A 17,791-nucleotide genomic window follows, 5' to 3' on the forward strand; every position below is an offset into this window, starting at 1 on the left:
ATCCCACCCGAACGTCTCTCTACTCCTACTTCATTTATTTGGAAATGGCCCAACACTACCTCAAAACTATTTTCTACAGCCAAGAGAGAAGAAAGGGGTGAGAGAGGGGGTGACCGAGTGTAGTCTAAAAAGCACACTCACCTTGATTAAACCATTCCTCTATAGTTAGCCAAGGAAGCAGCAGCAATGCCATAAAACACAAAGCGGGGAGAGAGAAGAAGAGCGTTAGGGCGAGAACAGTGTGTGCATGTGTCAAGGCAGTGCAGTCTACTATATGTGAAGACTGCTCACAAAGAGGAAGGCAGCTTTGTCTGAATAGAGGAGCCAAAGAGTGACGGTTTAGGAGAGTAAGAAAGAAAAGAGAGTTACGCGGCTAAATGGGTTTCCAAGAAAGAGAAAAGGACAGCCATTAGCAATCCATATATAGGTTTCAAATAACTGCGATTTGAGGAAATTTTGTCAAGGGAAAATGTGGTGGGTCTTATAAAAGAATACAAATGGAGCTCAGAGGATCTTTCATTGGTAACGTGAAATATGCATGAAATATACATATCAATACAATGGCTAGAAGCGCTTTATAGCAAGGCTTCAAAATGTAAAAGAACCTTGATTTTCTTTTTAAGAACTAGAACTCTAGCAACTACTGTGTGTTAAGAAGACTCTTTTGCACTCGGGCCTTGGAAGGACAATGATAACTTCTACTTTCTTTAGCGCTACATTTTTGATATTGAATTTTTTTTTAACAATCTTTCCTCCAAGACGGTCCAAGCTTTTGCAAAATAGTCATTAAGAGTTTAGCGGATGTAAGAATAAGCCAACAAGAACATCAAACTCTACTTAGGGAAACAAATGACTCGGTGTACAGCTGACAGATTGCTTTAACAGCTTCTCTCTGAACCGCTTGATACCTAAGCCTCAAGGCTAAAGACGGCTCATTATTCACGTGAGCACACACACGTATTATTTGGGTAATTGGTTTCTCTGTTTGTTTGTGTACATTGTACGCTTCAGCGATGTCCCGGTCCCCTTTAGTACAGCTGTGATTCCCCGGTGAGTAGTTAGAGGTCAAAAGATCGCCAGTTTGCAGGGTCACACCTCATTGGGCTGACTGATTAATGGCAGCCATTATTGAAGTTGTTGTACACAGCAGAGATAACAGTGTTGTTTAGCTAACAGCCAAACAGCAAGACACACAAGGTTAGTATTTGTTAAAGCGGAATCCGTAACAAAGGGCCACAGTAGATGGATGCACTTATCACTCAATATTAAGTTTTGCTTTGCAAGTTTTGTGTTAGTTGAAATTAGAAATAAATAAATCATCATGTTTTGTCTTGGCGGCCTGGTGCATTAGTTAAAACAATCTGTTCTTGTCATTTGGGAAAGTTGAGAAAAGAATGGCATTTCAAAATTTCAGCTTGGGAAATCGAAATTACTTTCATATGAGAAATGTTTTATTAAAACGACAAAGCACTTCATCCAGATGGTTGAGATTTGGAAAATCTTTTGAGAATAAAATAATTTGTATCCCAGAACACCTGTTGTGTTTTTTGTGTGGTGCTTGTTAAATTAAAATCTACTACTGTTCCATTGTCGCTAACCCCAGCCTTTTTTAATTGTCTTTCCTGGAGTGAATTTTAACATATTTGGATCTGTATAAACCTACTGGTACCTCATTTCTCTAAACACAATACTGAGGCACTCATAAAGGCAGTCAATAAGCTTTTATTTTACATATCTGGATCCAAATGTGTCTCTATACTTTTCACACTATCATACTATGTTAATTCTATCGCTGTTTTGTTGCTTTTATTGTATTACAGTGCTGTAATTACTAATTCCAAAGGAGTTACCACCTGCAAACATTTTTAAATCAACGTCATAGATGACTTCCCCTCATGATGCTACTCTTCTCTTTTTCCTCTCGCTCACCTTTGGCCTTTTTGCCTCCGAAGCAGCCAGCATCATCTTTCTTTTTCCTCTGAGGTCCGGCGGATCCTGGGGCCTGCAGTCCGGACGGGTCCTGGTACTTGTCCGCTCCAGGGACCTCCTTGTGCACATGGTACGAAAGGTTCCTCATGATGCACACACAGTTTTCCACTGACTAGAACACAAAAGAATATCACATATACGGCACATGATTAAAACAGAAATTAAAGACGTTCCGACCCTGAACAAAGATGTAGATCTCTAAATTAGGCAAAGTTGGGTGCCCGAATGCCCAAAATCCAACAATGTAAGTGCAAAGTGAATCTTGAAATCGTGAAGTGTCAGTTTTACCTTATTGTCCATGTCTTTCTTGCCCACGGCCGACTGCAGCGCATGGAGAAGAGCGTCCACTAAACCGTCACACTCCCTCAGCCGGCGCCGAGCCTCTGCTCCATCCGAACTCACATTTCTGGAACACAAGAGCGCAACACAGAGACAACAGGTGAGAAGTGGAGCAGCAGCAAAACATGATACCGCCATGATTGTTTTGTGATGTAAAACCAATAAGGATAATTGTAAATTCAGAAAACGTGTGGTTCACACTTTCCCTCGCAAAATAATTAGAATGGCAAAAATCTTATCTTCATTTATTATAATATTTTCCTCATTAAAGGGATATTTCTGGATTTTTGACATTTCCTAGTTATCCAGAGTGTTGTTGATTTCTGGAGATATATATATTCTTTAATTCCTGCAGTCCTCATTTTTGAAGTTTAGTGGTGCTCGGCTAGTGCTAGGCTAGTGCATGTCTAAGGTAACTAGTAGCCTGCATTAAAAACCTCTTCAAAATCATCGGGTAGTCCTCCAAACGTTACCATATCTGATTTGTAGAAAGCTCTTTTGTGAACCGCAGGTAAACAAACTACTGTAGATCCGTAACCCAGAAGATCACTCCGCCGTTGCGTAGCTTACAACCAGGAAGCATTTTAAATTTAAAATGGTTATATTTCAAAAATTATTCTGTCAAAACAGACATTTATATCGGTAGTCTGGTGATTTGCCTCAGGGGCACTGTGCTTGGGTTGACTGTTTTTAATGCAGGCTACTAGTTACCATAGACATGCGCTAGCCTAGCACCACCAAACTCTTCAAATATATGGACAGCCTGAATTAAAAGAACAAAAAATCACCAGAAATGAACAACAACAACAATAACTAGGAAATGAGGCCCTATGTCAAAAATCCTGAAATATCCCTTTAACATAAAAAGTTATATACAGCGCCCTATATTTAAGAGAAGATTTTTTTTTTATGCCGTGGCTCAGCTAAACATTTAAAAGATGCAGCCAAAAATGTGTAAACATAAGTTGATGAATTAATTTATTCCCTTAGAGAAAACAGATTTGACGGTATCTGCTATTTCTTCAGGAGCGATATAACATTTACAGTAAGATAACACATTAAGCTTGAGAGATGCTTGTTTGACCCAAATCTGCCCAGCCTGATGCAAAAGTACTGTATTGTGTAATCAAAACAGAACGCTTTGTGTGCAAGGTTTTTCACTACAACATCAATATACAGTCCATTGTTGCGTCGCTACAAAGGGAAATGCCTTCTCTCTTACATCAGTAGCAGAGCAGCAGCAGCAGCAGCATATCTGACTGACTGTGAAAGGCACGGCTTTAAAGAGGGTTATGGGATAGCAGAGGGCACCCCTCTCCTCTCCGGGGACTTCATTTATGAGCGCTTCAGACCCACGTAATCCCATTAACTCACCCCCCTCAGTCCTGGGACGGAGCTGCAGCCTTGTGGTGATGCTGTGCAGAGCCACTAAGCGCTCATGCACTCCGGCTACATGTTTATATCCAGCCAGAACGTGAAGCAGAGGTTGGATATCACATGTCAGATACTTAGATACAATTAGGTAACAATTTGAAGTGCTCTAAGACAACTTATGGGACTGTTCGTTCATTTCATACTGTGAACATTTAAATGCTCCCTCAGTGACTTCATGCCTCACAGAGAGAAGGTCCTGGTTTAGGGTATTGTCCCCAAAATCAGGCATAGGCAAGTTTGCAGCATGACAGGCACATTTTTTTACTGACACTATTTTGCATCATATAAACCATGGGGAGGGTTAGGGTTCTCCAATGGAATTTTGAAAAAGAATGTACAATATTTGTTCGGGAATATATGTTTAGATCAATATATACAGCACCAAGTTTGGAAACACTATGTTTTGGCATTTCTTTAATTTCAACACTATTTCAACCTGAAAAGACTCAGAGACAGAATGCGTTACGAATGCATTATTGAACGTGAGTCATGATTGGGGCTCCGACCCCGCCGGAAGATTGCAGTAATGATATGAAATAATGATATGGCGTTGATGGATGATAGCCTGATTCTTGACGACGCTGAGCCGAGGAGAGACTTAAGGAGAGCTTAAGAGGGGGATCCTGGGCGATGATTGGCTGACGCAGAGGTGCGGCTTGAGGTGGGGCTGTGATTGGATGATTGGTAAAGGCTGATGATGATGAGGCAATGAATGAAGGCTGCAGGTACATCTTCCAGGTTGAATTTGCGCTGAAGATTCATTTATTCATTCACTTATTCTTTTATAGGCAATGAGACAGAAAGTACAAGGTAGATAAATATAGTTTAGTCATATGTGACGAAAAGGAACATACAGTATGCAGTTTACATTGTGTGATTCTCATTGAAGACAGTATGAACACATAGTATTAAGTATTATAAGTAGGAAACAAAAAACGGTGAAATAGCGCAATTTAACGTAATATTACATTCCAAGTCTATAATTCTTCATAATTGCCACCATTTATTCTTGGCATTTCCTCAATGAGCTTCACAAGGTCGTCATTTGAAAAGGTTTTCGACAGTCCTGTGAAGTGAAACCTATTTCAGGTGACTGCATTGTGAAGCCCATTGAGAAATTCTTCTGAGTTCATTCAAAAAAGGAATACCATCTGTGAGAATCTACAATGTAAATACTCTTAAATAAAAGAAAAAACGATAGCATTTCTAAACGTTTTGACTGTATATCTCAACATTTTGTGCCTACACTGCATACTACTATTGTGGCACTAATATCTATACAGTGGGTATAAATTAAAGGGACTCTACAAAATGTACACCCTTTTTACTATAAGATACTGTTGTAATGCTCCAACGGATATAACTTATGGGGTAATGACACTTCAGTGATTGATCTTGGGGGCCAGAAGATACTGTATATGCTTGAGAGATTTGGCCCCAAGCCCAACGTTGCCAACGCCTCCTCTTAATGTTTGGCATTTTGTCCGGAAGGGGCCAAGTCAAACACTACTGCCAACATAGAAACTGCGGACAAACAACCTTAACCCGTGTGTTTAACCTTTTGTTTTCTTTCTCAACCAGGAGAAAAACATTTGAGCATCTGCATCCATGACAGTGTTCACTATTACCGTTTTTCTTACCCATAGGTTTAAATCACCTTTATGGGGACTTTACCACATGGAGCTGCCTCTGTGGACGACTGCATTTGCTCCTTTTGCTCGTGACTGTCCCATAAATTTGAGATGTTGCAGTCGGAGCGCACCTGCCCCGTTTCACACAGCAGACGGGACGGCAGGTGGCCAGCTGGTTTCCGTGTCTGTGGGATTTTTACACTCCGGGTCTGCCCAAAGGTCTCGCTGTGTTTCATGTCAAAAAAACTGTCTACAATTACAGCGAGGTCAGCGGGAAGGGGCTCACTGTACAGACGTCTTGACAAATGCCAGAAACAGATAAGCAGCTGATGGAGAGGGATGGTTTTGCAAATGCATGACATAAACAACTTGATACTTGGGTTGTTCCTAACCTTCCTAACATATTTGTAGCATCCCAATTCTGCACAGGGACAAGTTTACAGCCACATTTTGCTACTAGCAGGGTCACTTTTCAGGGTCACTGTCAGAGAAATGTTAGAAAACCAGCCTGCAGCTTCATGAAATCGATACAAATGCTCTATAGGTAGATGCACAGTAAATACATGTCTGAGTTTGCAATATACTAGAGGAGGAAGAAAATAGTGTTGTTCTCCTACAAGAAATACATCTGATCTGATAGTGCCTTGAAGTACTATTCTTGCGAAGAGTTTTGGAGGACCGGTATATCACTTGAGTATTATTTTTGGTGAGAACTTTCAACTTTTACTCCACCGCATTTAATAATATTCAACCCAACTTGCCTTAATAAATCCTTTCTGTAGTCCCTCTGGGGGGTAATACAAGTGTTAATGGAATGACTGGGGGGTCTTTCATCTCCCCCTGGTGTCTCTGGCCAGAAAACCCCCCTTGCAACTTTCTTGCCTACGGGTTGGAGGTGCAATACAAACTAATGGAATCACGAAGAAGAAGCTAACAGGCAAAACTAACTGTGGGCTAGCGCCACTTAAACAGTATTTATAGCCAAGTTTGAGTGAAAAATATTGTCTCTGGATGTACAATATCCCGGAGTGAAAAACCGTAACATGCTACGACACCTGCAGTGGCGCTTATGGCCTCTAGGGGCACGAGTTACTTAGTTCTGTTTAAAAAAAATAAAAATAATGCACACTATGAACAGAAGGTGGCGCAGTGTCACATGCCACAACAATGACTCAAAACATGGTGTTTTGTTACAGACGGTGAATTTCACTGCAATTTTTATATTTTTGAAACACTTGAACACTTTTTGACTTTGAATACTGTAATTATTTTACAGCAAAGACTTTAGCTCTTTCCTTTAATTGCAAATTTGGCAGAGAAACTTCACTTTAATTGTAGTAATATTTGACCAGTAATACTAATAACTGTACTTTTACTACTACTAGAAGACAGTAAAAATACTGTCTTCTTTACAGTCTTGTAGGAAATAATCCTACCATCTTTGGCTCGGAGAAATCTGTTTAATTCCGAAACATTGGCCTGCTGAATCACGAAAATGTCCAGCTGTAATCCATTCAAAAGACTTATTGATTCGTAATTAAAACCTTGAATGTCTCTCTCTATCTTTTTAAACCTAAATTTTACAACTCACAGCAAAGTTCACCAAATGACACGATATCACAATACTGTATATCTCAAGACCAAGCAGCAGCTTGCTTATATGATATCCATCATATAAAAATAGAATAAGGTCACCAGTGCACTCCAAAGACTAGGAGAAAGTGCTCTAACACAATCTCTAACCATATTCAAAACTGTTGCCATTTTTCATGCCTACAGCGAAAGCCGCCGGTGTTCCAACAAATTAAACCTAATTTCTGGACTAGACTGTGGCAGCCAGCACCAGCCATCTGCAGCAGCCCATAAACCATAGACTCATCCATCTTCAGCTGTCACATAACGGGACATTACCCCTCCCTGTAAACTGTGAACTGATGAAGAGCAGCACCGGCGTCTCCCAGTTTGTGTGACAGGTTAGCGTCCAGGGCAGACAGACTGAGCACTTTTACGGTCAGCTGTTTCATTTGCACGAGTCTGCAAAGGGAACAGTTGTCCCGCTGCAAGTTTTACGAGCGGTACATCTGTCGGTTAGAAAGACAGTGGCCGGGCGAACAAGTCTTTGGGTAAGTATTGAGTTTGTTTGTATATACTTGCGATAGGTATTCATGTGGTCAGCTGGTATTGCATAGTAAGTCATTGGTTTCCATAAAAATACGTAGCATAACACCACACCACCAATGATTGAGTCGAACCAAAGTTGAGATTTTGATGAGACAGAAAAAGCATTTGAAACCCAAATTATCAAGAAATTTAGCTCTTCACACATGATTTCTATGATGTCTAAATGTCTAATAATCTACATATAAATTGGAACTTTTTTTTACACATGCTCCTTTTGATACAAAACGATTTATTTGTGATTGTGTGTTACCATGGTTTCAATGCACTGGATTGTTAAAGATAACAAAAACCTGCTGATCCTACAGTGACACATTTTAGGGGCCTGCACCAACTCTTGCTCTGTAGCTTTTTCTGCCAACTATTATTTTCACACAGTAACTCAAAACATTAGAAAAAAAAGAAAAAAAAAAAGAAATCTGCCAGTGTGAGCTGGTGCCATTTTCGAAAAAGCTCCAATTTTAGAAATGATTGTAGCATTAAATTGGCCTGATAATTTTAGAGGCCATTACAGAAATCAGATAAATGTGGGTCTTTTAGTGCTGACCAGAGATGGCTGATGGCGGGGTGCATTTTATTGTTAGCGGCTAACAGAATAAGTAGATGTGCCTGCACTGGCGTCCAGTCACTGTCTGTTGCGTGTGTGTTATCAGATGAAGACTGTGAAGGTCAATGGGAGTCGTGGGTCTATACAGGGGACAAAGAGGCAGCTGGGTGGACAGACCTAAACCAATACTGACTGACAGAGATGGAGAGGGGATGAGGTGAACCCCAGCAAGGGCATTGGTCTGACCACTGGATTAAATGTGTAACCAAAACCTTCACAACAAGAAGAAAATATGAAGCTCATGAATAAAATATTTCGTTTTTAATGTAACTTTAAAATAAATAAATAAGGAACAACCCACAGCCAGTTCCATGCAAAAAAAAAAAAAAAAAGTCAAGCTGCTTGTTCGGAATCTACCAAACCAAGTAAAATTTAGGACTAAACATTACGACATCGAGCTGAAACCAAGGCTAATCTATGACTAAATCCGGAGTAACCGCATTACCGCAGTGACACCTAAATTGAACCAAAAAAGTTGGTACCTCCAGAGTCAATTTTCATCTTTTGAACCACCATTCATCACTGTCATTGACTTTAGTTCAACTTCAAACTTACTTCAGCTGATTGATCTTCTCACGTACACTTAGTAATGGCATCAACATAAGGAAATAGCGTCTAAAAGTGCATTCGTCTCGTAGCAGACTCCCACCAAACATTCATCAATTTGACAGCAGGCAGATCAGTGGGCACAAGTTGCCATTTTCCTGACATTTGCAGTAACGATTTTAAACAGAGTTGATTTAAATCTCCTCATGAAGCTGCTATGGAGATTGGTAGTGAATGTTATAAAGTGAACGTGACCATTATCTCAATTTGCGTTGTCTTGAAAATTGTCTGTAGACTAACATTAACTAGAACTATTGTAGATTTAAACAAAAATTAGGGGAAATGTGAACAATAACTTCAGTATTTTACATTTTCCGTAATGCATCAGGAAACCATCTTTGTGGACACAACACAGTACAATCTGGGTTTACACAAATTTGTTAAAAAATATTTTAGAGTGCAGGGGCCAGTATAAATCTAAAAATATAAAGTATGTAAAAGAAATTTCCAAACACAAAAATCTGTAATATTTTTTTCTTAAAGAAGAACTAAGTAACTTGTTTACACTGCGTTCCAAATTATTATGCAAATTGTATTTTTGTGTCAAAAAGGTTAAAAAAAATTAAAAAATAATGAAACTTGTGGATGGTATCGTGTCTCGGGGCTCTATGAATCACTGACATTAATCTCAGAGACCTGGGATTATTAGTTGTCAGGTTAAGCCCAGTTAAGGGAAAAACTACTGAAAAAGGGTGTTCCACTTTATTATGCAGATCATCATTTTCAAGCAATATGGGAAAGAAAAAGGGTCTTTCTGCTGATGAAAAGCTTGAAATAGTGAATGCCTTGGTCTAGGTATGAAAACCTTCGATATTTCATGAAAGATTAAGTGTAATCATCATACTGATAAGAGATTTGTGGATGATTCAGAGCACACTCCAATTTGTGCCGATAAAGGCACAATATGGACGGTTTCTGCCAGACAAGCACATCAGATTAGGAGAACAGATGCCACAAAGCAGCAGACAGGTATTTGAAGCTGCTGGTGCCTCTGGAGTCCCCCAAACATCAAGGTGTAGGACCCTCCAGAGGCTGCAGTTGTGCATAAACCTTCTATCCGGGCCTCCCCTAAACTGGTAATTTAATGCTGATGAACAGAAACGACTGCTGTGGCTCAGAAATACATGAGGACTCATTTTCAAACAGTCTTGTTCACTGATGAGTGCCGTGTAACCCTGGATGGTCAAATCAATGGAGTAGTGAATGGTTGGTGAATGACCACAATGTCCCAACAAGGCTGTGACGTCAGTAAAGAGGGGGCAGAGTCATGTTTTTGGCCAGAATCATGGTGAGAGAGCTGGTCGGCCCCTTTAGGCCCTTTTAGGCTCCTTGAAGGTGTGAAAATGACTTTTGAAAAATATGTGGAGTTTCTGACTGACAACTGTCTTCTATGCTACAAAAAGAAGAGCCGTGTTTTCCCTAACAAAATCCTCTTCATGCATGACAACGCACCATGTCCTGCTGTAAAGAATACCTCTGCATCACTGGCTGCTATGGGCAAAAAAGGAGAGAAACTCATGATGTGGATCCCCTCCTCCCCTGACCTCAACCCTATTGAGAACCTTTGGAGCCTCAACAAAAAAAAACTTCTATGAGGGTGGGAGGCAGTTTTCATCCAAACGGCAGCTGTGGGAGGCTATTCTAACATCCTGCAAAGAAATCCAAGCAGAAACTGTCCACAAACTCACAAGTTTAATGGATTTAAGACTTTTGAAGCTGCTTTCACTATGTTAAAATATAACTTGACCTGTTAATATTTTTTTTATTGAAATAGCTTTTGATTTCAGTAAATATGACCTCCTAATGCTACAAATACAACAAATTACCATTTTCAGTTAATTACAAGCTTTAAAATGTATTGAAACGATGAGTTGCATAATAATTTGGAACAGTGGATTTTGAGGTTTTTACTATATTTATTTTTGAAAAAAATACCGTTATCACTAGGAAATTTTTTCCACCACATTTAATTGATCCTCTACCAGCTAAAGATTTGAAAATTATGCTGACTCTCATTTGAGTTGACAATTTAGAAAATCTTAGAAAAATGTCATTTGCATAATAATTTGGAACGCAGTGTACATAAAGGAATAGGCCACTGTTTTTACATACTGACATATGTTCTTACCTGAGCTTAGACGAGTTGATTCATACCCGTCTGGTTTTTGTGCGCGCCCTCAGTCACGCATATGTTGCAAGCATTTAACATGTAGATTTTCTAAGCGGATAAAAAGGGGCACTATATTGTGAGGCGTAATAACACTTACCTCACAATACAGTGCCTCTTTTTATTCGCTTAGAAAATCTACTTGTTTAACTTTGTGTAACTTGGATTGTGTAACGTTTCACGTAACTGTATTTAGATAAGGGAAACGTGGAACAGCATGGTCGCTTCTAACTTCACCCTAGTTTGGAGCTACAGGTGCTAATTCAACTTAAAATGTGAAACTAATATATGATATAGACTCAATACATGCAAAGTGACATATGTCAAGCCTTTGTAATAATTTTGATGATTATTGCTCCAGTTGAATAACAGAAGTAAATGCACTTTTTCATGACTGTTCCTTTGGAATCACGAAGAAGAAGCTAACAGGCTAACGGGCAAAGCTAACTGTGGGCGCCACTTAAACAGTATTTACAGCCAAGTTTGAGAGAAAAAAACTATCTCCATTGTGTAAAGTACTATATCCCTCTCTACCTTTGTCTTTTCTGTCAACGTAGTATTTAATCTCACGGACAATTAATGAGTAAAAAAACGCAACATACTACGACACCAGCAGTGGCGCTTATGGCCTCTCGGGGCATGAGTTACTTAGTTCTGCTTTAATGACTGAGTCCACAATCATTACCATATCAATCTTGTGTGTTAAAATCTGTGGAAATAGTAAAAAATTGATTTCCCGATTTATTTGTTTTGACCAAGGAGATGTCAAACTGATTGAAACTGTTTACCGAGGATAAGTCCGTTAAACATAGTACTAACAGAGGAATCAACCATAAACCAGGTCAAAACATCAGCACTTTGACAATACCTTTCATAATGTTGGCTCTACAGCTCCGTTCTGTTCTCAACTGGGAGGCAGCTGTCAATGAACAGACAGACTTCAATTGGAGAATAATTTTGCAGAATGAGGCAATTATTCTCTCTCGTAATGGTCGAAATGGTCTCTAATCTTTATTTGAGCGTTTTAACCTTGTTTTAAGCTTTAAACTGTAATTAAACGCTCTCTTCAGCAGCGGCAAATCTCTCCCAGACAGACTTTAAAACAGAGGATTAGTGCTACTTGAAGGCTATATATTTTGACTTTGGGAAGAGTTTGGTCGGGACATAAAAGGCAAGTTTCAGTCAAAAAGTTTAAACCACCGCTATACAACCTTGAGTATTAGGGACACGACGATCAATATTAGGACACTGCACAAAATGTAAAATGTACTTGATAGGGAGAGTGCTGACGTCATAGTTGTAATGCAAGCCATAAAGGCAATGACATGATCTTGTTATGATAAAGCTAAATCATGGCCCTTGTATTTTAGGAATAAATGCTAAATATACTAACCCAAAAGGCTGACTTACAATGCAATATAAAATGTACTTACACTAATGTCTAACTTATACGGCAACAAATAAATATATATATATATATATATATATTCTTTTTCTCATATTGGTTGATCTCAATTTTTTATGTGATTTTAGTTAAAGGTGCACTATGCAACTTTTTAAGTGAAAAAGAAAAATCTTAATATCTGTGTATATTTGACCTTGTAGTGACTAAGTGACTTTATGGGTGCAGCATGGCACCTTTGCTTTTCCTCACAGTGGCCTTTATGACGGGTCCAGGATCAGTTTTTTTTTATTGGTTCGTACCAGAAAATGGCCAGAAACCCCTAAACAATTGATTCTGGAGCATCATAGACGCCACTATGAGGGAAAGCAAAGGTAGCCCATAGCTAGAATGCCAAGTGCAGAGTTTACAGGCATGTACAGTATCTCACTTGTCTCAACATCCACTGCCCAAATAAGCTTATTTATCCAGTATATTGACAACAAAATATACAACAGTAGCCTTTTTAAGAGCTGATTGTGACATATAGCATTTCTCAAACACTGCTATACTTCATTGTTATTCAAACCCCATGGGAATTATTTTAGCTTGATTCAGATCTATTATCAAAATCCTGTTGTTTTCAATCTGGGACCGATGCCAACTTTGAAATCTGCCAGACTTGCAAACGCAAAGCCATTCCTTTGACTATAAGCTCACAGCGTAAACACTGTAAATAAGACGGGCCCGATCGACAGAGAGAGTGTGTGTGGGGGGGGGCAACATAATGAAACTATCCCGCCTTTTATCGAGGAGTAAGCAGCCTATGTGTCTGTGTGAGTAAATAGATTCTCCGTGGCATCAGCACTTCTCCGCTATCCGTCGCCGCACGAACCTGGGGTCTAGGCAACAGCGGGCTTGGTTACAGTTACCATGGAGACTGATTTCCATCCTCGGCATCAGAGAATAAAAAGAGGACGACCAGGATGCATTGTGCCTCATGTGTGACGGCGATGATATCTACAGAGGCATCAGAGGTGACGGAGCGACTGCCAATTGAGGTTTCCGTGAGAAAGAGTGGGACGCTGGGGTGAAGAGGAAAGTTTAACCTGGATTGGGGGCAATTACAATACTACCGCTAGTCTCATAACATAATTGCCTACTGTATTTTACTACATAAGCTCTGTATAAGTAACACCCTGAGTTTATAAAACAACATCTTGCACAATAGTTCACGAGCACAAAGGTCTTTTTTTCACCCGTGCCTGCTATTACAATACACCAGGCAATACAAATTCAATTCCACAACTAGGTACAAAATCTTGCCACCAGCCACCTTAGGGTTAGGTTTTTGGGTGAGAGTTGAGGATGAGCAATTGTGTTAAATCTCAAAGAGTGTTGACAGGAGAGCTTACAGCCTATGTGCCAGTGTGATACCTCATTTGAAAGCCAAGACCTTCAAGTGTGTAACAATGTTCAAGATCTGTGTGAGTGAAACACAACTTACAGGGCATTTGCAGTTTCTAACTAAACCTGACCCTAGCCACCTGGCGGGGAGACGGCAAGTACCAGGTTAAGTTATGGGGAAAAAAGATGAACAACACATTAATACAGATCCTGTAAAGATGGCTTAGAAAAAAAGGTGTTTTTTGGTTGTAACAAGCCTTCTTATTAGTCATAGTCAAAGTTACAAATGCAGCGTTGTTTGCAGAGTAGAATGGCACAAAAAAAACAACGCAATTTGGCCAAAAATAACACCTGTAATTATACTCTCTATAAACAGTTGAAGGCTCAATTATTTCCTTCTGATATTCAATCACAAAAGGCAAATTTCTCTCTTGATCAACAGTATCTGGATGAACACTAAACACTAGGAGGACATGCAGACTCCAGTCTTTCTGTCTGACAGCTGGACATGGGTTTGATTCCATAAATAACCATCTCACAGAGAGGGAGGAGAGCTAACCTCTCTGACACCATGCATGTAACGCATATTGAGGCTCCTCATTCTATCCTGTGTATAGTACAAACAGAGAACAGACATTTAACTAACCAGCATCATTAGCCTAGCAAAAAATGAATTCAAGAAAAGTAACAAAAGCAACAAAAAGTTTGTAAACTCTGCTCCTGCACGCTCATTCAAACCTATGCCTGTTGCTACATTCTGTGACTCCCGATGCTCCACTATTTCCTCTCGTACTGTCAGAGCACCGCTCTCTCAGAGTAAAAATCTCACTTGCAGCAGAGGAGAGGACCTGCAGCAAAACCATCTGATGCCGAGCAATGGAGTGTGAAATACATCCTGCTACACGGTGTCTGGGCAGGATCTGGTTGTTAGATTTTTAGTTTTTGGATGTCGCCCAGAGAACGCCACCATCTTCCCATCTTCTCTCCATCCAACTCAGTCTAGACAGTGCTTGGCTCGCCCCGGGAGCACACACAGGCACGGCGACACACACCACAGTCTGTCAGTTTGAGTGCAGCCATAGTGACAGATTCAGCAGGGAAGGTAGAGGCATACAGCAGCTACTTGAGGGGAAAGAGATACTCCGAAGATAATAACAAGGACTCATTGATAGAGCGAACTGTCCTCCGCAGGTGATGGCCATGTTCCACAGAGGGAGTGTGTCTGACACACTTAGGTGGCTTTGTGAAATAAAACCGTCTAATGTGTGTCTACAATATTTTACATTTTGTAAAAACTGCAGTTCATGACTTGCTTTTTACTTTGTTCTTCAGCAAAGACAGACTAACTTTATTAAAGTGATCAATCAAGTGTGACAGTAACATCAAGGCGACCGGTTCCTTTGGCTGTAGCTTGTAGCACTCGGCCAGCTCAATTGTGTGCCTCATTTTGAGAAATTTGTTTTTGTTTAGACACATCATTTAAGTCAGAGCTCGAGGTAACTATGTGGGGCCACACACAGGCGCACCATGTTAGGACAGACTGTGCTCTCATTATCAATAAGAGAAACTCTCAACAAAATGGAGTAATGGAGAAGACTGAAATAAGTGTGAGGTACTTATTTCACTCATTTTCTTGGTGACTATTCAACACACTTTCTGATTATATACAGTTACTTTTATCACAAATTAAAGGTAATATCTAACAATCACTGCACACAGGTTCAACTTCAAGTATTTGCTGCAGATGAAAAACTCATTACTTAGACTTGCTGTGCTTTTGTTGATGGTTCCTGACAGCAGCATGTGTATGACATGCAGTCAGAGGGATCTGAGGACAGAGGAATGTTATGAAGAGTTTTATACTGTCTTTACAAACCCCAGAGTGATGGTGCAGACAGCGCAGTGAGGACAGCCTCTCAACATACCAATCATGGACACGTGTGCAAACAAAAGCATCTGTCCAACCATAAATCGTCTGTGTATGTGAAGCATCCAAATTCCAACCTTGGCCAAGTATCAAGAATTGATGCTACGCGAGCCTCATTGTTATCTCATTTGGATCCCTTTGTGCTTTGCATCACAGAGAAAAACTATGATGACTGAAACTGAATGTGGCAAAAGCATATTTTTATCTAATTTGGAAAGACATGGACTGACTTGATATGGTTTTGATTAAGAGCAAGCAGAATTACGCATCTGCTATTTGTCAAAATTCCGTCCATATCCATATTCCACACACGCAATTCACAACCTCTTCAGTCCCGCCATCAGGGAGCAGACCACGGTGACTCCAACTGACTCAAGGACATCTTTATCCTCCAGGCTGTCAGGACGCTGAGCACTCCCCTCTCCTGTTTGTTGTCTCCTATTGTAAACCAATTTTCCCATGAAAGGCGCTTTGTGACCATGTCTGTGAACAGTGCTACACCCTTCCAATACGTTCGCTTGTTTGTTTTATACAACAATGATAATAATGGCTTACACTTGTATTGCACTTTACAAGTCTGTGTAGTTTCTCAAATCACCACACTGTAATCATTATTCATGTGTACAGGAAAGTTAACTGAACTGACCTTTAACAAGCTGGACACTGGACGACCTGTCAGTATAAAGTACATCCGGAAGAGAGTAAATGAATATGGTCTCTGAATATGGATGGAAAACTCTTTTTATAATACCTTTGATAATATCTCTGTCAGATCACCAGAACCACGGAAGCTTCAAGATTTTACTTTCTTCTTGAAGTATAACGTTTGTGGAGCCTATATTTTGCAAGCTCTTTCCTAACGGTGAAGTACCTGAGACAGCCCGACGTGTTCTTGAAGACAGTGGTCCACTCGGCGTCCCGCGGCTTGGAGTCTTCATTGGGCTCGTGCTCCCATCCCGAGTGAGGGATGACCACCTCGTTGGTCAGCGTCTGCAGCCCGTGGTTAATGATCACCATCTTCAGAGGCTCATAGGACGACAGGTTCCACAGGGTTCCTATGCACAACAATGGCAAAACAGAAATTAGAGATAGAGATCCAAATGTTGAAAGAAATATAGGAGGCGTTTTCTATCTAGTGCACACCTTGGTCGTTGCATTCACACAGAGAAAACACTACCTCCAGAGCAGCTGATGATTCAAAAAGTGCTCTAATGGAGTTGATGATATGATTTACTTCGCCAGTGACAGTTTGCCAAAAAATGTCTGTCTATAACCGAGTAAAACGGAGATTCCTGCATGAGTAATGTGACTTGACTGTAACAGCTCCTCACATATATCTCTACATCAGCAGCATTATGACAATTTTCAGCAAAAGAGAATGTGATTTAAGCTAACAACGCTGTCACAGTAGCGCAGCAGGTAAGAGCGCTCTGACAAGGAGCATTGTATTATACAGTATTTGCATTAATCCAAACATACAAGTGTCACAAGCCAGTGCGGTGTTTCAGTGCCAAGCCGAGATAAATGGAGATCACTGAAACCTGACAACTAAAAAGGAAAAGTGGATGATGCACCCAAGAACACAACGTATAGGGGTGGGAACCTCAGGGTATGTCATAATGCGATATGATACACGGCTCATGATAATCTTATGATGAACCGATACTGCGATATATTGCACACAAAAAAGCTACGATACATCACAATTTTAAACTTTTTTTGCATACTACATATTATTCATGATTTACATTTGTTTTCATGTGCATTGTACCCCTTGTTCTTAAAAGAATAAGCGAAGAAATGATCCCTCACTTACACAATGAAAGTAGGCCGCTTGATCTGGCAGTGACACCACTTAATTTACATTTAAATAAACAAGAAACCACACAGTCCTATTTAGAATGATAGAAACTATAAAAAATCATTAAAAGTAAAACATGTTTGACAGTGTTTGATCTAAGTGCTTAACATTTCAGCGGTTTGAATCCCGCAGGTGCACACTGTCGTGTACTTGGGCAAGACACTTCACCCGTCTTGCCTCCAGTGAATAGGTGAGTGGTTCCTTGATGTAAAGCTTTGAGTGCCTACAGAAGGTAGAAAAGCGCTATATAATTGTGCACTACAG

At 40.1% G+C, this 17,791-nt stretch overlaps 1 protein-coding gene across 8 annotated transcripts in view; it reads right to left on the reverse strand.

Annotated features, from left to right (window-relative positions):
• arvcfb (ARVCF delta catenin family member b) overlaps positions 1 to 17,791 on the reverse strand; it is a 286,776-nt gene that overhangs the window by 51,606 nt on the left and 217,379 nt on the right. For 5 of the 8 annotated variants that reach the window (XM_079567196.1, XM_079567191.1, XM_079567193.1 and 2 more), the window contains 4 exons: positions 16,538 to 16,721; positions 2,278 to 2,395; positions 1,930 to 2,101; positions 142 to 159 (listed from right to left, as the gene is read on the reverse strand). In XM_079567196.1, the coding sequence (XP_079423322.1) occupies positions 142 to 159; positions 1,930 to 2,101; positions 2,278 to 2,395; positions 16,538 to 16,721 (492 nt within the window). The remainder of the gene's footprint in view (positions 1 to 141; positions 160 to 1,929; positions 2,102 to 2,277; positions 2,396 to 16,537; positions 16,722 to 17,791) is intronic. The other 3 variants (XM_079567195.1, XM_079567192.1, XM_079567194.1) reach the window with 1 other exon arrangement.

This window comes from Gobius niger (genome assembly GCF_951799975.1).
Source record: "Gobius niger genome assembly, chromosome: 1".
Taxonomy (NCBI): Eukaryota; Metazoa; Chordata; class Actinopteri; order Gobiiformes; family Gobiidae; genus Gobius; species Gobius niger.